The 22,364-nt window shown below is 56.5% G+C and overlaps 1 protein-coding gene across 5 annotated transcripts in view; it reads right to left on the bottom strand.

The window, feature by feature from the left end:
- Window positions 1-777: 777 nt before the first annotated feature.
- The window catches only part of CHD5 (chromodomain helicase DNA binding protein 5), a 52,081-nt gene continuing 30,494 nt past the window's right edge, over window positions 778-22,364 (bottom strand). For 2 of the 5 annotated variants that reach the window (XM_025856312.2, XM_073903434.1), the window contains exons 21-42: window positions 20,398-20,515; window positions 19,179-19,303; window positions 18,001-18,232; window positions 17,722-17,832; window positions 17,282-17,454; window positions 16,613-16,787; window positions 16,154-16,246; window positions 15,895-15,983; window positions 15,451-15,584; window positions 14,885-15,029; window positions 14,390-14,549; window positions 12,639-12,718; window positions 12,246-12,363; window positions 6,516-6,605; window positions 5,724-5,861; window positions 5,340-5,448; window positions 3,636-3,768; window positions 3,051-3,246; window positions 2,104-2,267; window positions 1,866-1,980; window positions 1,693-1,746; window positions 1,030-1,122 (exon numbers count right to left, since the gene is read on the bottom strand). In XM_025856312.2, the coding sequence (XP_025712097.1) occupies window positions 1,739-1,746; window positions 1,866-1,980; window positions 2,104-2,267; window positions 3,051-3,246; window positions 3,636-3,768; window positions 5,340-5,448; window positions 5,724-5,861; window positions 6,516-6,605; window positions 12,246-12,363; window positions 12,639-12,718; window positions 14,390-14,549; window positions 14,885-15,029; window positions 15,451-15,584; window positions 15,895-15,983; window positions 16,154-16,246; window positions 16,613-16,787; window positions 17,282-17,454; window positions 17,722-17,832; window positions 18,001-18,232; window positions 19,179-19,303; window positions 20,398-20,515 (2,706 nt within the window). In that variant the 3' untranslated portion in view covers window positions 1,030-1,122; window positions 1,693-1,738. Of the gene's footprint in view, window positions 1,123-1,692; window positions 1,747-1,865; window positions 1,981-2,103; window positions 2,268-3,050; window positions 3,247-3,635; window positions 3,769-5,339; window positions 5,449-5,723; window positions 5,862-6,515; window positions 6,606-12,245; window positions 12,364-12,638; window positions 12,719-14,389; window positions 14,550-14,884; window positions 15,030-15,450; window positions 15,585-15,894; window positions 15,984-16,153; window positions 16,247-16,612; window positions 16,788-17,281; window positions 17,455-17,721; window positions 17,833-18,000; window positions 18,233-19,178; window positions 19,304-20,397; window positions 20,516-22,364 lie in introns of all 5 variants that reach the window. The other 3 variants (XM_073903432.1, XM_073903431.1, XM_073903433.1) reach the window with 3 other exon arrangements.

Below are 22,364 nucleotides of genomic sequence, written 5' to 3'. Positions count from 1 at the left end.
GCAGCTGTGGCCCCGGGCCGGGCGGCAAGTGACCATATCGGGGCCTCTCCACGGACAGGGGGACAGGCGTAAGTCCGGGACCCAAGGGGTGGCCCAGCTTCCTTGCATCTGTGGCCATGAGACTGAATGGGGAGTGTATACCGAGAGGGGGATGTGACGGGCCTCCCAGGGCACGGGGCAGGACCAGGGTCTCCAGGGCCACCCTCAGTGCCACAGTGACCTGCCCTGCTAGGATGCTACCACACCGCAACAGAGGGCAAGCCCCTTCCCGCAGAGGCTGAGACAGGCTCTCAGCCCCTACGCTACGTGCGCGGGCTCCGCTCCTCCCCACCTCCTGGGAGCACAGGCTGCGTGTGGCCTGCCACGTAGCACGACAGCCATCCGCTCTGCTAACACAGTCCAGGGCCTGCAAGACATGATGGGCCAGGGACAGACACCTGCTGACAGGCTCCCCTCCCCCACAGAGATAGCACATACCTGGTGGTCTCCAGCCCCGGCAGGAAGGGGGTGGAAGATACCCCAGCCCCGGGCACCAGCTGAGGTCTCTACCCTGGGGGCTGGGCAGCCACTCCTCAGTCCTGACCCATCCAGCACTGGGGACCCCCGAGGGGCAGGGGGGCCAGAACACGGGGAGTCAGGCCACATGGACGGGATGGGGTGGGCGGGGGCACCCAAAGGGCTCCCCAGGCGGGCTGAGTCCCCGGGCCAGCAGCAGCGTTTCTAGGATCTTCCCTTGAAGTCTGGAGCCCGTTGACAGAGAGACGTGAGTGCTGCAGGTTAGACCCCTCCATGCGTCACTCAACTTTTATATCAAGACAGACTCGTTCAAGTCTTCAATAGGAAAGTGCAAAAGATGTACAAATAAATGAAATCTCCTCTAAGAAGTTGTCCGGCAAAGGTGGCCAAGGGGTACGTCCCGGTGTGGGGTGGGTGTGACGCTGGGTGGGACACTGGCATGATGATGAGGTGGCACTTCTGGGCTCCGGCCCAGCCAGGCTGGGCCTCGTCCCCCATGTGATGGCATTTTTCAGTTTCCCTTTCCGTCCCAAGATGGCATGGCTCCTAAAAAGGCGGCAGCTTTTCTCTCCTGTGGGGCTTGGGCAGGTGGCCCAGCAGGCGTGGCTGCAAGAGGCCGATCACGGTCACCTCGCTGAGCAGCCCGGTCTTCTTTAGAGGGGAGCACCCACCACCCGTCCCAGCCAACTCCCATCAGAAGGAGCTCCCGAGCCAAGACCTCGCTGCCACACTTGCAGGGCCCAGAGAGGCCCTAGGGAGAGAGCGTTCTGAGGGGGCGGTTGGTCTGGAAACCCCCAGCGCCTCCACCCCGAAGTGGCAGTTCTTACAAGGATGCACAGGGCTTGGGGGACCCAGGGAGAGGAGGCCGGAGGGAACTAGTGGTTTTTCGGAAGTAAGCTCCCCTCTCCTAGCCATTAACCCTTACCCCCTCCAACGCCGAGCCGCCCTCCTTGCCCTGGGCAGGGAGCTGATGTCCTGGGGCACCCACCACCCCGCTGGGCAGTGGAGGCAGACCCGTGCAGACCGGGTTTGGGGCTGACTCACTGCCGTGGACACGCGTGCGCACTGACACTCGGGAGGCACGCCCAACAGAATCAGGGCTGATCCTGGCCAGGCCTGACTCGCCAACCCGAGGAGGGGGACAAGGGACCGTGGGCCGTGCAGGTGCAGGCTTACCTCAGCTGGAAATGAGCACTGCAACAGAGGGAAATCGCGGGGGCAGCTAGATATCTGTGAGAGAGAGAGAGAGAGAGAGAGAGAGAAGCTCGGCTTGCCTGGGCTGGTGGCGGGCAGGCCAGGCCCCCGAGGGGCGCCCCTGCACGTGCTGCCCAGAAGCGGCGGGCACCTACCGGTCACATAGGGCCCCAGGGGCATCTGGTTGTAGTTGACAATCCCTCCCGGTCCAGGGCCCCGGAAGTTGGGCCCAAAGTTGTTGTTGTACATCTGGGAGTTGCCGAAAGCGCCCTGGAGGCAAGGACCCAGGTTTAAAGGTCGTAGTCCCACACCCCTCAACCCAAGCCCCAACCCAGGGGCGCCCAGGGCTTGCGTGACGGGGACCCAGCCCAGGGCGCACGGGCTGAACCTGACCTGCTGGATGGTGGGGTCACCGGCTCGGTTGGTCAGGCGGCTCAGGATGCTGCGCTCCGACATCTGGAGGCGGGCAGCCACCGGGGGGATGCGGGACAGCATGGAGGGCAGGCGCGTCACATCCGCCTTCATGTCACTCAGCAGCTCCTCCAGCTGGTTCAGGACTGCGGGACGGAAGGGGGGACGCCGAGGTGCTGCTGACGACCAGCGGGCTGGTGCTTATCCACAAGGGAGTGTGATCGCCCGGCCCTCCAAGCCCACAAAGCACAGACTCGCCACCTGGGCGAACAGCAGGTTTCTCCAGGGACCCGAGGGCTGCCGAAGGCAGAGCCAGAACCTCTGGGCTTCCTCCAGGCCCTCTGCCAACACCCACCACCCCCCCGCCCCGGCTCCCAGGGAGGCCTGCGGCCCTGGCCCATGGCTGTCTCAGGAGACATCTCCCAAACACAGCAGGGTCCAGCAAGTCCAGGGGCTCTCGTGTGCGCTTGGCCTTGGCTCCCCCCACCCCTCTAACCAGCCTGGGAGCCTCCTGAAGACCTGGAGCACAGGCGTCAAAGGTCTGAATCCCGGGAGATCTTGGGCAATTACTTCACTACCCTGGGCATCAATGTCCCTGTCTTTTAAAATGGGGTAATAAACCTTATCACTTAAAGATACCAGGAGCATTAAAGAGATGCCGTGTGTTTAAAGCATATGGTCAGGGCTTGATAAGCAAGAGTGTGTAAGTCGAGCAGACTTCTGTGTTACCAACCCCCAGACCAGGGCCTACAGGGAGCAGACCTTGAGAAGTCCAGAGAAGGGAGGGCCTAACCTTCCCTGGACTGGATGCTGGACTGTCCCATCCTGGCCAGGAGGCGACACCTTCTGGGCTGACCCCTGACCCATCGGCGGCCTCATCGATGGCTGAGGACCCACGGGGCAGGAGGAAGGCAGGCAGGCTCACTCACCCTTGTGCAGGACGGCATTGGCCGGCTTGTTCCCGGCGAGGGACTCCTTCGACAGGTGCTGGTGGCTCTCGGCCAGGCACTCCACCTCAGCCAGGCGGGCGTTGAGGGCCATGGCGGGGTGGTTGGGGTCCTGGGTCATGTTAAGGTACGCGGCCCTCCGGAGCTGCTCCTCGATGACCAGTGCCTGTTCCAGCAGCTGAGGGATGGGGCAGGAGGGACTGAGCGCCAACCTGGCCCCTCCTCCACCAGCACCCACTCCCACAGGCCCAGGACCGGGCAGAAAGGAAGGAGGGAGGACACGCTTCCACCCATTCCCTTGTCTGCTCTCAGCCCTCACCCCCCTCAGAGCTCTAGCCAATGTGGGTTTTCCACACCATCAACCAGGGCAGGGACACTTGCCCAGGGGACCTGGCCCAGATCAAGGACCCAACACGCTGTTAGTTGATTGACCACATGACTGACTACTACGTCCAGATACGTGAGGAGGGGGCTGCTCTCGGGCAACTGCCTTGCCCCCCGCCCCCTGTGTAATCTGCCTTCTTGCAGCAGCCCTACCCCTGCAGGCTCTGGCCTTTGGGGACTGACCTTGAACCTGCGGGCCAGAAACTTGTTCTTCATCTCCAGGTAGTTACCCTTGTGGATCTCAGACTTGAAGGGCTCGTTGAGGATCATGTATCTTGGGTCATTCTGGATGTCCTGCCAGCGGGCGTAGCCGTGCCTGGGTGGGGCACCGTTAAGGGCAAACCCGGCCATAGGGTGGGAGGTGGGAGGGCGAGGGGGGACCAGCCTGGGGTCAGCATCCCGGCTGTGTGCTTTCAGGCAAGTCATTAACCTTGGCTGCAAGGCGAGCAAGTTGATGATGACTTGACCGCGGACACTGGCAAGTGCCCTCAGGGGTCCAGACAGCACTGAGGCTTCAGGGGTCGAACCCTTCATCCTAACAACCCGGAGGGCAGAACCTTCGAGTCCCAATGCCCGTACCCGTGACCGTGACCTCGTTTGGAAATGGGGTCTTTGTAGATGTGGTCAAGTTAAGAAGGGGTCATCCTGGATTAGAGCGGGCACCAACCCAGTGACTCCTGGCCTTCCAAGAAGAGGAAATTGGGACCCAGACACACAGAGACCCAGGGAAGAAGCCCATGTGACCAGAGAGGCAGAGACTCAGGACCCAGGGACTGACAGCCGCCACCAGAAGTTGGGGGGGAGGCTAGGAAGGGTCCTCCCCGAGAGCCGCCAAGGGAACAAGGACACACAATAAAATTATCTTGCCCAAGTGAGTGAGGGGCAGGGGCAGGATTTGAACCCAGGCAGGCTGGCTCCAAACACCTTCACCTCCACGACAGGAATCTACACTATGGCCCACAGGCCGCACTGGCCCCCAGCCCACATTTTTTTAAACAAATTTTACTGGAACGTGGTCACACTCACTTCTGTCCGTGGCTCCTTCTGCAACAGTGAGAGCAGAGTAATCGCTCGGCAAAGCCTGAAATATTCACTCTGTGGCCCCTTCCAGGAAAGGTTTGCTGGCCCCGATTCTAGAACACTCCCCCTCTCATATAACCAGGTCAGCTTTGCTGAGGGGCTTTCCATGGGCAGCTTCGTGGCCCTCCCTTTGCCGCTGGGAGGTCTGTGCTCAAATGCCACCGCTGAGCACCTATCAGAAAACGCAGCCCCCATGCCCAACACTCCGTTTGCTCCTCGCCTGCTCTGTCCTGTTCTGCTGAATGCTACACTCCGCTAACTTACGGCGTTCACCGTTGTCCCCAGCAGGATCTGAGCCCCGGGTAGACAGGGATTGGGGAATGTTGTTCAGGGTTGCATCCTCCATGCCTGGCACACAGGAGACGAGCAATCAAGACTGAATGGATGAATACGAGCCCCCCCCCCTCCCCGTAAGCGGCGATGCCCCCTGCAGGCATCATTACTGGGAGGAGGGGAGGAGTTAGGGGTATTTGTTGTGGAATCAGAGGGATGGGCTGTGACCTATTAGCTGTGTATCCCTGGGCCAAGTCACGTGGCCTCTCTGAGCATCACTCCCTCCCCTGTATAACGGGAATCACGGTGGTGCCCCTCGGAAGGCTGCTATGTGGATGGAGTGAGCACCGGGCGGAAAGGGACGAGCCACAGCCAAGGTCATCACCATCACCACCATCGACACCAGGAAAGGGTCCGCAACACCTGATCAAAAGCGCTGGCTCCTAACTCCTCATCCCACACACCCCATGTCCCTCCCTGAGGTCCACAGAGGAAAGGCCGGAGTCCTGCCCGGCCAGGCTTGGCCAAGGATACGTCACGATGCCGGCCAGCAGCCAGTAGTCATGGCGCCGGTGCCAGATGTCATAGATTTTCCCCGAGGACACAGCAGCACGTTCCTCGTTCTGCCACAGTGTGTGCAGCTCTGGGAAGCCAGCCAACGGGGAAGCAGAATGAGGTGCCCCCCAGGCCCTCCCGAGGGTGGGCATAGGAGAGTCTCTTCCTCACCACCCACCATCTCCCCCCCCCCCGGAAGTTCAGTATCTCAGGGTTATCGGGAAAGGTTACAGAATGCACTTTCATCAACCACTCACACTTTAGTATAAAGTAACCATCTGCCCAGACTCCCGGGACCCGCAAAGTGAGGAAGCCTGTGACAACAACCGCCCTGGCCCTCTGCCCACCGCCTCAGCCCAATACCTGTGAAGCCCCCGTCTGCAATGTTGAACATGAACTTGAACTTCCCATTCTTTTCCTCCTTCTTCCCTTCCTCATCTTCCTCTTTGTCACCATTTTGCTGCGTGTCAAGGGGCTCCTTCTCCTCCACTTTGGTGTCATCTATGGGAGGACAGACCCATATTCATTTACCCATCTGAAAGGTCCGGCCCAGGGGCCTCTCTCTGCCAAGCACTGGGGACTGGGGACCCAAAGGCAAGTGGGAGCCATAGCTCATCATCCTCAAGGGGCTCACTGCCACGAGGGATTTCAAACAGACAAGCCAGCAGCCCCTCTCTTGTCCTGAGCAGGCAGGGTGGGCTCCAGGCCCAGGTGCAGCTCCCCCACTCAAAGAGGACCACCTGGGAACACAGGGCCGAGCAGCCTGAAAAGGGCACATTAAGTCAGAGGCCAGCAGTGCTGTCCTGGAGGGTCTGATCCGAGGATGAGCGTTCCAGAACATTCCAGCACCTATGGGTACACAAAGTCTATGACTGAGCCCCAAATACTCCAGGCCAAGCTCTGTGACCAGCTCTCCTTTCTCCTGGTGGTGGCTGGGGCCACAGGAGGGATTAGGAGAGGGGGCAGCATCTCCCCGCCGGCCGAGGGCTGGTGAGCCCAGGCTCCTGCCCACCAGCTCCAGCTAGGTGGGTGAGGGAGCAGGGGTTACGGATGGATGGTGGCGCCCATGGAAGCTGCAGGAGGCCCAACGGAGTCCAGACGGTGCCCTCAAGAGCCCACGGGACACAGGACAGAGCACACACAAGAGCCCCAAACCTGGCCTGAAATCACTGCCATCCCCTCTGCTGTGCATCAAGCTTAGCTCCAGCTTGTCCAGAATTTTCTCCTTCTCAGGAAGCACTTCTTCTGCAAGACAAAGGGTGTTTGCAGAGTAGGGAGAGGTCCGGGACAGACAAAGGGGACCCCGGGCGGCGTGGCTTTCCAACTCCATTTCACCCACACACAGAATCCCACCTATCACGCTACCGAGGAGTCCAGCTGGGCCATACAGGAGGGGTCCTCGGGGAGGCAGAGAGGGGCGTGGACGCCCAAAACTGTTGCCTCACCCCTTCCTTCTCACCCCCACCCCAGCAGCACCCCACCCCCAAATTCCTCAAGGAACAGTCTCGAAATCCTCCCTACCACAATGATACGCAGAGGACTCAACGTTCTGACAACATGGCAGGACTTCGTTAACACAAAACCCTCTTACGAACACCCAGAAATGTCAGGCAAAATCTATCACCTTGGAAAAACACACAGTGAGCTCACAAGCAGAAAAGGAAATTGTCAGTGCCATAAAGGGAAGGGGGTGAGTGGATGCCAGGCAGAGGCCGGGGGGGCTGGGGCTGCGTCTCGACACCCAGACAGGGAGGACGAGGCTGCAAGCCCCAAAGACCAGAGAACCGGAATGCAACATCCTCCAACAGCATGACACCCTCCAACTGCTGTGCACTCAATGAGAGACAGCTCCGTCCGATGCCTCCTGGCCGAGCTGCCAGGACCATGACTGTGGAATCTGAACCGTGCCGCCCCAGCAGAGAGAGCGCCATCAAGACTGGTCCCAGACCAGCCAGGCCACCAGCGAGACCACGGGGCCCAGGGCTTCTGGAAATAGAGCAGGGACATTCCTGCTACTCAGGTGACACGGGGTTCCCGTGGATAAAACAATCCCCGATAAAGATGCAGCCAACCAAATTTCAGAAACCATTTATCCATCCACCAGAGAGAGAGAGAGAGACAAGAAAAATGAGAATCCATAATAAGAGAAGTCCACAAAAAAAAAGGGAAACTAGAAAAAGCCAGCTAAAACTTCTAGAAAGAAAATACACAACCATTAACATTTTAAACATTGTAACTGCAGAAATCTGAGATGTCCTCCAAGACTCTCGGACCCTTGAGGACAAGCGGGGGGTGGGGTGGGGCACAGGTGACCTTCTAAGAGGGAGATTATCTGGGTGGGCCTGACCTCATCACACCAGCCCTTGAAAAGCAGGGTTTTCTCCAACCAGTCACAGAAAAGAACACCAGAGATTCAAAGTATGAGGTGGATTTGGCACACAATTGCTGCCTTTAAGCCTGAAGACCAAGTGGGCAAGGAATGTGGGCAGCTTTCAGGGGCTGAGAACAACCCCCATCTCACAGCCAGAGGGAAATGGGGCCTCAGGCCCCCACCCCAAGGAGCTGACGTCGGCCAACAAGAATGGGCTTGGAAGCAGATTTTTCCCCTTGAGCTGCCAGACGAGAACTCAGCCCAGCCAACGCCTTGATGTCGGTCTTTCAAGACCCTCAGCAGAGAGCCCAGCCACACCAGGTCAGACTTCTGATCCACTGAACTGTAAGCTTGTAAATGGGTGTTGTTTTAAGAACTGAGGTTGTAACAATTTGTTTTGCAGCCATAGAAGGTAACACAAATGGGAAGTATGAAGAAACAGAACAGTATAAAGAAAACAATACAAAGAACGAAGAGGACGCTAGATCTAAAGATAACTCAAAAAGCCTTGCAGAGGGGCGCCTGGGTAGCTCAGTCTGTTGAGAGTCTGACTTTGGCTCAGGCCGTGATCTCAGGGTCCTGGGATCGAGCTCCGTGTTCGGGTTCTGTGCTCAAAGGGGAGTCTGCTTGTTCCTCTCTCTCTGCCCCTCCCCACTGCTTGTGCACTAGCAGGCACGCGCACGCTCTCTCAAATAAATAAATAAAATCTTTAAAAAAAAAAAAAAAGCTGTGCAAGAGAGACAGGCAAAAAAGAAGTAAAAGACGTGAAAGGTACACCAGCCCCCTATTTGGCTAACCTTGTACCTGCTTTCTTTTCTTCATCACATTTGGAGTCTGTTGTTGAACAAAGACATATTTCTGTTTATGGCTGATCGCCTGCCTGCCCCACTAGAATACAAATTCAGTGTGAAAGCTGTGGCTATTTTGGTGTATTGCTTGTGTCCCCAGTACTCAGGATAGCACCCAACACACAGCAGGCCTTCGATACAGGTTTGCTGAATGAAGGAAGGAAGGAAGGAATCGATGAGTAGTAGGAATGCCAGGAGAAAATAAACATAGTGGGGACACAGACAATACTCAAAAGAGGAAATGACTGAGAATTTTCTCACAATCAGTGAAAGACAGAATACTTAGCTTTAAGAATCACAGTCACAAGCAAGATAAATAAAAATTTCGTTGTGGTGAAACCACACATGACCAAACACAAACAGAGTATCTTAAAAGTGGTTTTACCATGTCAGGAAAGATAGAAAAGGCAGCTTTCCCACAAAGGAGCAACAATTACCTTGAGAGCAGCCTCCTCGGCACAGTGGAAGCCAGAATACACAGGGAATACACATCTTCAAGTGCTGAGGGAAGGGGCGCCTGGGTCGCTCAGTCAGTTAAGCGTCGGACTCTTTTGATCCTGGCCCAGGTCTTGATCTCAGGGTCATGAGTTCAAGCTTGTGTTGGGCTCCACTTAAAAAAAAAAAAGTGCTGAGGGAAAACCCCTATCCTCTCTTGTGCTTTGCGAACTATTATTCAAGAGTAAAGGGAAAAATAACACACAATGAGAGAATTTTCCACACACAGAAATTTGCTGAAAGCACCATTAAAGGGTGTACTTTAGGAAGAAAGACACTTTAGGAAGCAATGATGAACAAGGAAGCAAACACAAAACTGCTAAGAATGGTAAGATCTAAATAAGGATTAAGGATTTCGAAATAGGCACCATAACAAATTTGGGAAATGAAAACAAGTTGAAACTAAACACATGGAAGATGGAAAGGGAGTGGAGCTACGCACAGCCCTTCTCTTATTCAAGAGGGATACATGTTAAAAGCTTAAGAGTATAAAATAGGATTGACTATAAACTTTCCAAAGGAGTTAAGGGGGAAAAGGGAAATATAAAGAAAGTCTGATCAATCCAAGAGCCAGCAGGAAAGGAGGAAAAAGAAGGCAAGGGTAATATAAAGCACAGAATAAGAGAGTAGGAGTACATCCAAATATCTAGCTATTACAATAAATGTAAAGAGATCAAACATGCCAGCTAAAAGATAGAGATTCTGTGATTGGACTTAAGATAACAAGTCCTGCTATACACTGTTTATAAGACATATACTGAAAATGTAATTACACAGATTACAAGTAAAGGAATGAGTATCGACTATACTTCAATAAAAAAAATGTTTTAAAGTAAAGGAATGGAAGAAATGCTTGCAGATCATGTATCTGATATGGAACATGTATCTATAAAGAACTCCTACAACTCAGTACTAAAAAGACAAATAACCCAATTAAAAAATGGGCAAAGGACCTGAAAAGACATTTCTCCAACAGAGATATACAAATGGCACACGAAAAGAAACTCAACATCTTTATGCATAAGGGAAATACAAATCAAAACCATTTGAGATACCCCTTCCCACTCAGTAGGATGGCTATAATCAAAAGACAAATGTTGTCAGAGTCACCTGAGTGGTTCAGTCGGTTGAGTGTCTGACTCTTGATTTTGACGCGGGTCATGATCTCAGGGTCATGCTCAGCAGGGGGTCTGCTTGGGATTTTCTCTCCCTCTCCCTCTGCCCCGCCTTGTGCTCACTCTCTCCCAAATAAATCTTTTTTTAAGATTTTATTTATTTATTTGACACAGAGGGAGACAGCTAGAGAGGGAACACAAGCAGGGGGAGTGGGAGAGGGAGAAGCAGGCTCCCCACTGAGCAGGAAGCCCAATGTGGGGCTCAGTCCCAGGACCCTGGGATCATGACCTGAGCCAAAAGCAGACGCTTAAGGACTGAGCCACCCAGGTGCCCCTCAAATAAATAAATCTTAAAAAAAAAAAGACAAGCATTGTCAAAGACATGGACAAATCAGAATCCTCATACATTGCTGATGGGAATGTAAAACAGTGCAACCACTGGAGCAAACAATCTGGCAGTTCCTCAAAATAGTAAACATAGAGTTATCATACAGTCCAGCAGCTTCACTCCTAGGTAGATACCCAACAGAACTGAAACCTATATCCACACAAAAAAACAGGACATAAATGTTCACAGCAGTCGAAAATTAAAAACAACCCAAATGTCCATCAACGATGGCTGGATAAATACAACGCAGTATATTTATACAAAGGATAAAGGGATGAAGCACTGGTCCATGCCACAAGATGGATGAACCTGGAAAACATTATGCTAAGTGAAAGAAGCCAGACACAAAAGGGCATCTATTTTATGATTCCATTTACATGAAATGTCCAGAACACACAAATCCATAGAGACAGAAAGTAATGAGTGCTGGCTGGGGTGGAGAGGAAGAAATGGGTAATAAATGCTAATGGACATGAGATTTCTTTTTGGAGTGATGGAAGTATTCTAAAATTATCTGTGCTGATGTTTGCACAACTCTGCGAATATACTAAAAATCTCCAACTTGTACACTTTAAATGGGTGAACTGTGGGGCTCCTGAGTGGCTCATTCGGTTAAGCATCTGACTCTTGATTTTGGCTCAGGTCATGGTCTCAGGATCCTGGGATCGAGCCCTGAACTGGGCTCTGCGCTCAGCGAGGAGTCTGCTTGTCCCTCTGCTCCTGCCCCTCCTCCCCCTGCTCACACTTGCGCCCGCTCTCTCTCTCAAATAAACAAATTAAATCTTTAAAAATAAATAAATAAAATAAAATAAATGAACTGTATCCTGTGTGATTATATCACAACAAAGTGTTTGTATGTACATGTGTTTTTTAAGTAAAAAGACAGAAAAACATAAACCAAATATATACTTCACAAAAGTAAGATCCATCCAAATCAGTCTAAATAAACCTTAAAGCAAAAAATATCAGGAGGAATAAAAGGGTCATTATAGAAGAGGCACACTTCACCAGAAAAATATAAAAAACCTAAACCAATATGCACCTAACAACCCAGTCTCAAATGATGTGAGGCACACTCTGGCCTTACAAAGAGAAAGACACCGATCCCCAGTCATAGTGAGAGATCCTAACGTAAGTCTCTCAGACATGACAGATCAAAGCAAACCAAAAATGAGTAAGGATATAAGAACCTTGAACAAAATAATGATCTAATACGTGTATTTAGAACCTCACAACTCGGCAATTCAGAAAATAAGCATTCTTTCCAAGCACACACGACCATTTACAAAATCATACCATATTACATGATACAAAATCATACCATATTACAAAACCATATTATGCCGGGAAGCAGGTTTCATTGACATCATGTAGAAACGGTATCATACAGACTCATGTGCCCCAACCACGGTGCAACAGAGTTAGAATTCACTAACAAAAAGACAGCCCAATAACCCCCGAACTCTGCATCGCGGGAAAAGTTGAAATCCACTGTAGAGACCTGAGCCCGTGGCTCTCTCCTCAGCCTGAGGATCCCATTGCACTAGGACAGAGCCTGCCACCCAGCCAGGGAGAGAGGGAGGGGAACACAGCCTGGCCGCCCTCCTCTGACCCAGGGCTGCTGAGGCCAGAGGCTACGCTGGGGGTGGTGACCGCGGGAAGCCGCACCTTTCGGCAGCTGCTCTGGGGATGGCGGGGCCTTCTCCGTCTCCTCCAGCCGCTCCTTGCCATCTGAGCTCTCATGCTTGTCCTCGCCCTCCACCCTGTCCAGGGAAGTTGGCAGGGCCTGGGGAAGACAGGCTAGGTAGGGATGCTGCGGGGCTTGGGGCCTCAGCAGCGTGGAGGGCAGGGGACGGGCACTGGGCACCAGGAACTCTCCTGTATCCCGTCTGTGCTCCCAACCTGCTCCCCCAGGCCGAAAGGCCCAAACACGGTGCCAGGAGGCCTGGTTTCTAGCTGCCCAACCAAGGGCTGAGAAGGTTTCCAGACCCAACCCCCAACCCACACCCGCCCCCCCCCCCACCGCCCCGCCAGGGGCCCAGACAACAGCACCTTCCATACCTGGATTTCTGGGGGCTTCTTTGGCTTCTGAACCCCCAGCTCCTTCTCATCCATGTAGCCCAGCTGGGCTTCCATTTTGTCTGGAAGATCAAAGGACAGAGGTGAGGTAGGTGGGCTGGGGCAGGCCGGGGGTGAAGGGCAGGAAGTGGGGGTGCCAGGTGGCTCCATTTGGGCCAGGCACCTCCAGGAGAAGGACAGGTGAACCAGGTGAGCCAGAGACCCCAGGCTAAGCCTGCAGACATGGGGATCCTCGGAGGACCTTGGGCCCAGTGAGGCCAAAGCCACAGGCTGATGGGACAGGGCTGCCCACAGCAGGGCCCCCCCCCCCATCTAAAAGCAAGAAGTGAGGTGAGTGGAGGCAGGCCTAGGAGCCAGAACAGCTGGATGTGGTTCCCGCTTTCTGGCTGGCTGACAAGCCGTGTGCCTTCCCTTACTGACCTTCCCTTACTCAACACACTGCCGAGTGCTGGTGACTCTCGCCCTGGGAGGTGGGCCCTAGCCTGTCCCACATCATGGATGAGAAAACGGGGCTCACAGAGGGCCAGGAAGCAAACCCAGGCCCGTCCGCTCCCAAGGGCACACTTGTGCCCAGAAGCAGCAGGTATGTCCTTGGAGGCAAAGGCTCCCCGGACTTCACGTGTCACCTGGGCATCGGTAGGTCAGCGCCAGGCCTGCGAGGAAGAAGATGCTTTGCCCAAATAAATGCATGGATCACCAAAAAGATACTCAGACAAATAACCCATCAAAGAAGAGCAAAGGATCTGAAAAGACATTTTGCCAAAAGAGATACAACAGGTGGCCCAGAAGCACATGAAAAGACTCTCAACATCTTCAGCCGTCAGAAAGACACAAATCAAGATCTCGGGGAGACACCATTTCACACCCGCCAGGATGGCTACAAGCAGGAAGTCAGACAATAAATAAACACTCGGTGAAGATGTGGGGAAACCGGAACCGTCATATGTGGCTGGGGAAAATGTAAGAAAGACGACGTGGCCTCTGCGGAAAAATCCGGCAGTTCCTCAACACGTTACGCCCTGTGATCCAGCAACGCCGTTCCCAGCTACACACCCGAGAGAAATGCAGCGAAGAAATGTGTCCTCGCTTGAACATGGACGTTCACGGCCATGCACCACTCGCAGCATCCCTCACATTTTTCACACTGGCCAAAAAGTAGAAACAACCCCAAATCCATCAGCTGACAAATGAATAAACAAAAATATGGTTCGTCCATACAACGGAATAGTATTCGGCCACGAAAAGGACTGAAGCAACAACCCACCCTACAACGTGGACAAACCTCGGAAACACGCTAGAGAACGAAGCCAGACACAGGAGGTCACATAGGATATAGTTCCACCCGCCTGAAAGGTCCAGAACAGGCGAACCCACAGACACACAGTAGATTCGTGGCCGCCAGGGGCCGGGCGGGGAAAGGAACAAGCAGTGACTGCTAACAGGTACAAGTTTTTCTCCGGGCGATGAAAATCTTCTAGCATTAGAGGTGATTCATCCCTGTGAATATACTGGTAACTCCTGAACAGTAAGATTTTTAAAGACTGAGTGTTGTGATATGTGAATAGCCGTTAAAAAGAAAAAGTCTGAGCAGAGCAACATTTCTGCAGGCAGAAGCTTGTGGGCGGAAGGGAGGCTGTCTGTCATGGGTTGTGCGGAGGACCCGGGCTCTCCGGGGACCTTGCCACCAACCCCCCGTGACCCAGGCGCCCTCCCTTGCTCATCGGAGCCCAGACCTGGCAGGCCCAGTGGGGTCGGCAGGAGGTGGGCAGGGCTGGCGGGCACCGGCGTGTTGGGGTCCGAGGAGATGACCTCGCTTGGCTTCTTGCCCTCGGGCCCCTCGGGGATCAAGTCCGGGGTGCTGTACTTCCCGTTAACGTGCTCAAACTCCTGAACCTGGGGCGGGAGGCAGGGAAGGAGAGAGGGAGGTGGTCTCAGCTCAGACCTAAGGGCCTCAGGGCGGTCGGTGGGACTGGGGGTGTCCCAGGCTCGGGATGAATGCCACCTCCCCCCAAGGCTGGCTGAGCCAAATGCACTTCTAACCACAAACCGCTGTGCCAAGCCCCCCCCCCCCCCCCCCCCCCCCCACCCAGACAGGTCTTCAGAGTGGTCCCTCTAGCCTGACTCAGTGTCCTGAGCCAGGCACTTGCCCTCTGCCCGCTGACCCCCAGGGGGCACACGAGGGCCAGGGGGGCCACCAGGAAAGGCCCAGGCAAGGCTTACTCACCCACCTTCTTCCTAACTAGTGACATGACCCCGATGCGGGTGAGCACGTGCTGCCTCGAGAGGCCCTCACGGGGCACGCCGTCCGCGAAGGTCTCCGCGCCGTCAGCCCCCGGCTCACACAGGTGCCGCATGAAGAGGGACACATAGGCTCTGGGGTGGGGGTTACTGGGGCTCAGGGAGTGGGGGGCCAGCAAGGACCCTCTGAGAGGGCTGGCAGGACCCCCGGCAAGCCCCCTGGCTGGAACCGTCATCCCTCCCTGCCTCCCAGCCAGGCCTGCTGGGTCAGGCCCCCAGCGAAGGACAGAGGGGGCCTCCCCTGGGCAGGGAACCTCCTAGGACAGCCCTTGCCCTGGATCTGGTCTAGCAGAGGTGGCTGGTCTGTGTCTTCTACAAATGAGCCCTGCCCGGGCCTGGACCCCAGCCACCAGAAGCCCAGACAACAGTGACTCCTCCAGACAAGCAGCCCAGGGCGAGAGCACAAACGAGGCCCGCTGCGCGGCCTCGCCCAGTGGAGCCTGCCCCGCTCTGTGGTGAGCAGCGACACCCTGGGCCACCACCTCAGCCCCTTTACCTAAATTCCTTCTCGCTCTTCCCTCGAAGGTCCCGCACCAGCCAGTGGGAGTTGAAGGCGTCCTGCGGGGGCATGCCCCAGCGCATGATGGCGTTCAGAAAGGCCTTCCGCTGCCGGGCGTTGAAGCCCAGCACCTGCGTGCGCAGGGAGTGGGGTGGGGGGGGGGGGGAAGAAAAAGGGGGGGGGGGGAAAGGGGTATGGAGGGGAGGAGGCGGGGAGGAGCACAGAGCAGGCAGGAGCCTCCAGCTGGGGCAGGACCCAGAGGGCGGAGCCCAGACCCAGAGTCTGTCCTGGCCTCACCTCTACACAGCTGTGACCCTGGGCAAGCCCCTCGCCCTCCTGCCTGCACCCCTGCTCCATACCCCAGAGGTGTAGCAGGGGCGAGCTCTTTGCTCTGAGGAGGGGGCAGGCGAGCTGGGGGAGGGGTGTGCAGGCGGGCCCCACCTCGATATTGCCACCCACACGGGCGAGGAGAGGTGGCAGGGGCTTGTCCCTGTCGCTCTTCAGCTGCCTCCTGGATTGCCGCCGTCCACCTGGGAAGTAACCCCAACTCCTTACTGGAGCCCGGGGTGTCCTGCCCCCCCACCCTATCCACCAACTCACCCCGGGACAGCAGACACCCCCCAAAGGGTGGACAACTGTCCTGATGATCCCGGGAGACCCCAGGCCGACCGCCAGCCCCCTGGCAGAGGTCGAGACTCACTCTGCCCCTCGGGCCTTTCCTCAAAGTCCTCGTCCTCATCCTCGGAGCCGATGGAGTATTCGGACTGGTTATCCGAGAGCTCGTCCTGCCACTCTGGGGGGGGCCGCGTGGAAAGGCAGAGAGTGAGCCTCCAGAACACCCAGGGCTATGCCAAGCCCCTAAACCCCAGCCCAGGAGGGAGTGACAACGAAAAGAGCCCCGGCGGAAACGTCCTGTGAGCTCGCCGAATCCCACCGGCCCTGCGCTACATCCTAAGATGCCGTGCCATGATCATCCCTCTTCCGCAGATGGGGAAACTGAGGCTTGCCCAAGGTCAGAAGTCACCGGACCACCAGCCACCTAGCTCCCCCAGATGCCCAACAGCCCACACTTGCTCCAAGCCCCCTTTCTCCAGGAAGCCCCCCCCCCCCACTCGCTACTCTCCAGTGCCTGCGGGCGGGTGCTGCGGGGGCCACGCACCCTGGTCCTCCTGGGAGGCGTCGTTGTAGTTGACCTGCTTGCGGATGCGCTTGCCCTTGCCCAGATTGCGGGCCAGGTCCTCCTGCTGCTGCTCGTAGTGGTGCCGCAGCAGCTTCTCCCAGTAGTCGGGGTCCACATTCTCCTCCTGCTTGATGATCTCCCTCTCCACCTCCTCCTGGAGACACAGGCGCGGGGACCCCATGACGGCAGGGCCCGCAGGCACAGGCCCCGGGGGCTCTGGGGTGGGGCCAACGGTGGGCACCGCTGCCCCCTGGGAGCCTCACGCTGCCTCCGCCTCACCTTAGCCTCTAGGAGCTCAAGGCTGAGCCAGAAAACCTGCCTACTCCAGGAAGCCACCTTGATCACCCCAGCCCCAGAGGGTCTTCATCCTGCCCCTATCACAGTCGTTCGTTCGTTCGTTCGTTCATTCGCTCACGCCCCAAGTATTTCCTGGCCTTGTGCCAGGCATTGGGGTACAGAATTGAGTAAGCCCCACCCCTGCCCTCAGGAGGCTCTGGTTTCCTGAATGATAATTAGCACCCAGGATCTGCGTGGAGAGCGGTGGGACTGAAGGGTGGAGAGGCCGATCCGGAAAGACCCAAGGCCTGACCTCCGGAGTGAAAGTTTGCTGGGGGGAGATGGGCGGGGCCGCGGCGGGGGCGGGCTTACCACGCCGTCCTCCTCGCGCACCACGTACTGCGCCACCTTGAAGGAGCTCAGGTACTCGTTCATATTCTGCAGCTCCGTGTCGTCCGTGGCGTCCTGGTTTCGGTCCAGCAGCTTGGAGATGGCCGCATCGTCATAGTGGATCACACTGCTGTCCTCCACGTCCTTGTTGTCGCCTGGGGCAGACAGGGTGCGGAGTGAAGGGACAGACTCCCGACCCTGGCCCTTCCCAGCCCCCAGCAGGGGCTGCAGCGGAGGAGCATGGTGACCAGAGAGGGGAACCTGCCCACCCGACAGACAGTCCGCGGCTACCCAAGTGAGGGGCCGGTGGGGGCGGGCAGGCGAGCGCGACCAAACGCAGGAAGGGCGGAGCGGGGTTCCTCTCCAGGAACAGCCACTGGAAGCACAGGAGGAGCTGGGAGCTAGGCTGAGTGAGCCCCTACCTGGCGGGGTGCTGCCATGCTTCTTCTTGGCGCTGGCAGCTAGGGCTCCCCCTTTGGAGGACTGCACATCAGGGATGGGCGTGACCGGCCTCTGGCCCTGAGACATCATGCCTGTAGAACAGAGTCAGAGGGACTGCAGGGCTAGGGGGCAGTGCCCAGAGAGGCTGCCCTGGCCAGGAAACAGGGAGCAGAGGAGAGAGGCAGCCTGTGGGCCCGCGCAGGCCCTGGGATGGGTGTGTCTGGAGCAGCCCCCACCCCCTAGCCACCCTGGACACCCACCCTCCACGTCGTCCTTGAAGAGCTCCTCTGTGCCGAACTTGAGGATGTCGTCCAGCTCCTGCTTCGTCATGGAGCCGGACTTGGAGCCGAGGCCGGGCCGCACCACCAGGTGGGTGAGCATCATCTTGCGCTTGGCCACCTGTGTGATGCGCTCCTCCACCGAGGCCCGAGTCACGAAGCGGTAGATCATCACCTTCTTGTTCTGTCCAATGCGGTGGGCGCGGCTGAAGGCCTGGAGGCAAGCTGCAGCTCAGTGCTCAGGGCTCAGCCAAGGGCTGGGGGGGGCAGGGTCGGGCATGGGCATGTTCTGTGTGGAACGAGCTGTGTGACCCCATGGAAACGCACACGCGTCAGGCCAGCTATTCTCCCTTCCCGACTGTGGGTAGTCTCGTGTGGGCCTGGGTGCCTGCACGGGTGGAGCTGGGCATGGCTGCGGGTGGGCAGGGGCCAGTGTGCTGGATGTGTCGAAGCCATATGGGGCTCAGACGGCAGTCTTGGGGAGATGGGGTGAGTGAGCCGCTGATGGGACTGCACAGCCACCTCGGGAGGGCAGCAAGGCCCGGAAGCTGCCCGGGGCTGTGTGCTTTAGGTGTCTGCGTGATGTGACCGTAGTGTGTTTCTATCTATGCGGGTGACTGTGCATGGGTGCACATGTGTGCATGAGAAATGAGTGTGTGTGTGTGTGTCCATCCCCGCCCCGGGTGGGGTGACCAGGCGACAACAGTGTGTGTCTTTACTCCCACAACCCCTGCCCCCCTAAGCCCTCCCATCCTTCCTCACCAGCCCCTTTTGCCCCCTCCATCTCTTCTCCCACAGGCTTCTTCCCCCACTCTATTTCCCTTGCTTCCTCCCAAACTGGCTCCCTCTCGGTCCCAGGACTCTCTCCTCCTGCCTCCTTCCATGGCCTTGGTCCTAAGACTGATGGGACAGACCAGGGGTTACCAGGCACACAGACTGTCGTGAGTCCTTGGACACCTTGCCTGTCCTCTCTGGGCGCTTCCTCTTTTGTACAATGAGGGAGCCGGAGGGACGGGGCAAAGCCTCCACTCACCCCCCACCCCCCGGGCCCCTCTTGGGGCTGGGATTCCGTGAGACACGGTCTGAGGGGGAGGGATGGAAAGCCCACAGAACCAGGGGTGGCAAGGGGCTGAGAAGGTTGTGGTGTCAAGGCCACAGACCTGGATGTCATTGTGTGGATTCCAGTCCGAGTCGTAGATGATGACGGTGTCTGCTGTGGCCAGGTTGATGCCCAGGCCCCCCGCCCGGGTCGAGAGAAGGAAGCAGAACTGCTGCGCCCCAGGGGCTGAGGAAGAGAGGCAGGTGCCCAGTGGGGTCAGAGCAGAGAGGGAGGGGACAGGGCAGCAGAGAGCAGGGTGGGGAGAGGTTCCGAGAGGGAAGGGGGTGCTGGGGACTGTGACCCTTCATGGACAGCAACAGTCCCAGCTGTGTTCAGGGAAGCTGGAGGAGGCCAGGAGCCCAGGGTGGGCGCAGAGCAGCCCACTCGAGCCCCACTTAGCCCCCAGCTGTGCTCTGAGCCCTGACCCAACAGGAGGGAGCCAGAGTGGGAAGGAAGTGGATTTTCAAAGCCCAGATGGGCAAAGAATAAACTACAAATAGCCCGCAAATATGGGCAGAGGCGCTAATAAGGGTCAGCCCTGGAGAGCTCAGTCCCTCGTGCCCTCCCGGCTTTGCCTAGCCCATGAGGCTGTCAGTGTGGCCAGGGGACACTCAGGGTCACAGCTCCAGGGCCCCAGCGACCCTGCTGGGCAGTCCCCACTGTCACAGGACAGCTGGTTCTCAGGCCCTTCATATGGGACCTGGGACTGCCCTGCACGCCCACAAGAGCTGCAAACAGGTTCCCAGTCCTCCCAGTGCCTCGGCCACTCCCACTTCCATCTAGATCCTGGAACCCTGTACTCGCTCTACCTCCAACACCAGTGGACAACGGGAATCGCTCCTTTGGGCATCTGGGCCGTGAGGCCCCAGGTGGAGGCGTCCATCCTGCACTGCTCCTAACTGCGGGTTTACCTGGTGTCAGCCTCCGAAGCCCGCAGGGGTCAACCACACCCACAGCGCCAGCTTCCTTTAGTAATAGAGGTGGCACTTTCCTCCCTATCTGCCCTTCTCCTTGTCCAGTTCTCAGTTCCGAACAGGTGTTACCTCCTGGGCCCCTCAGCACCCCAGCTGGCCCCCGGAGGTTCCATGGGATTAACTCCTTTGAGCATTTAAAACCAAGGATGAGCTGTTAGGACCTAAGGACTGGTCTGCTTTCTGCAGCCACTTGAGGGGAAGCTAATCTGAACATACGTTTGGGGGGCCTGGCTAAGATCTTAGCCTGGGAGAAAAGGCAGACATGGGGTCCCCATCAAGAACCCCCCCCGGGTGAGGCAGGGGTACCGTTGAATCTGTCGATCGCCTCTTGTCGGAGGCCCCCAGTGATGCCACCATCAATCCGCTCATACTTGTAGCCCTCATACTCCAGGAAGTCCTCCAGAAGGTCCAGCATCTTGGTCATCTGCAGGGGACATGGTATGCCTCAGGGGCTGCCACAGAGCAAGGAACCCCATGGGGCCATGGGCAGGGACCCCATGACAGCTGGGGGAAGACAGAGCCGCCTGCTGAGTGGGAAGATAGGTGAGGCCCAGGCAGACCTGACGGGGCGCTCCGGAGAGCAATGCAGCCTCCAACCTCGACCCCCGGGGCCACAGCGTCCCCCACGCCGGCCCCACGGCCATCTGCCTAAAACACAGCTCTAAGCATGAGCCTCCCTGCTCTCACCTCACAGAAGAAAGTTCCAGCTCCTCGCCCTGGCTTTCCGGGCTGGCAGGACTATTTCTCAGTGCTTCCCCCATACCACCCCAAATTACCTGGACTCTCCTCCTGGAATGCCCACCCCTTTACTGCCTAGGGAACTCAAACAGCACCTCTTCTGGGAAATCTTCCCTGATTTCGCCTCTCCTTATAAGAAGAGGAAGGCAGGGGCGCCTGGGTGGCTCAGCTGTTAAGCATCTGCCTTTGGCTCAGGTCAAGATCCCAGGGTCCTGGGATCGAGCCCCGCATCGGGCTCCCTGCTCCACAGGAAGCCTGCTTCTCCCTCTGCCACTCCCCCTGCTTGTGTTCCCTCTCTCACTGTGTCTCTCTCTGTCAAATAAATAAATAAGATCTTAAAAAAAAAAAAAAAAGAGGAAGGCAGTCCCTTCGGGGCTCCCATACCCCTGTGTACCTCCCTTCATTCTTGAGAGATAGTTCAGCTGGATATAAAACGATCTAGTCCCACAGGGTACTGGAGATTTTGCAGTTGTCCCCTGCCCCCTACTGTTGCTGATGAGACGTCTGAAGACAGTCCGATCATCATTCCTCATAGGTACTGAGTCTGAAGTGCTGATTTCCCTGTGACGTGTCTGGGGACCTGTTTGCTTGGATTTATCTATCTCGCTTGGTACTCCAGAGTGCACTTGAGATCTGAGACCTCGTGTCTTTCCCCAGGTCTGCAACCTCACAGAGTCCAGCTTCATCACCGTTTTCTCTACTTCTACGGCTCATGTCAGAGGATTACCGGAGCCTCCCAAGGGGTCCTCCAGGCAATTTATCATTTCTAAGCTCCATCTCTCTCTGCTGCATTCTGGGGAGATCCCTCAGAGCCAGGTCCAGTCATCAGCATTGTCTTCACCAGGGTTGAGACTTTATCCAATCTTTTGAAATGTTTTATTTCAGTTCCAGGCAGATTTTCCTATCCAATTCTCGTTTCATTTCCTCCTGCTTGTACTTAACTGATTTCTTCTTGATTGATGGGTGTTACTCCATTAATTTTGAGGATCCTAAACATGTTTGTCTGAAGTCTTTTTCAGGCTATTCTATTATTCTTTTCACTCAGATTCTACCTACTGTTTTGTGGGATGTCTTTTCAACATCAGTTTTGGAGATGGGGTTCGTCGGCTCGTTTTGGATGGGAGGGCTCTGTCTCTGGAACTTTCCCTCTGTGCACATTTCTAGTTGTGCAGTTCCTTCTGTTTGGTCTCTTGAGGCCTCAGCCCAGAATCCTGTCTTATGTCGGCAGGGGGTTGGGAGGATTGTGGATCCAGTCTCCAGGCCAGTCCACAGTCCCAGGCTCGTTCAGCTTTCCCCAGATCCCTTGGCCTCCCACGGGCCCATGATGGGATCGGGGCCTGCAGGCAGGAGCAGCTGTTCCCACTTTAGTACACAGAGGAGACACATCCTACTCTGTGGCTCTGAGCAAGGGGCCTGGCTCAGTCCCACCACACGGAAGCATTTTTACCACCAGTCCCCTACAGGAACACTGCTGTGACTTCCATCACAGAGATGCCCCCAGAACTAGATAACTGTGTCTTTACCTCCATCTCCCA

This window comes from Callorhinus ursinus, unplaced genomic scaffold (assembly GCF_003265705.2).
Source record: "Callorhinus ursinus isolate GAN/ISIS: 27379988/994484 unplaced genomic scaffold, GSC_fseal_2.0 scaffold18, whole genome shotgun sequence".
In the NCBI taxonomy this organism is placed as follows: domain Eukaryota; kingdom Metazoa; phylum Chordata; class Mammalia; order Carnivora; family Otariidae; genus Callorhinus; species Callorhinus ursinus.
This window is presented reverse-complemented; position numbering and strand designations above follow the sequence as displayed.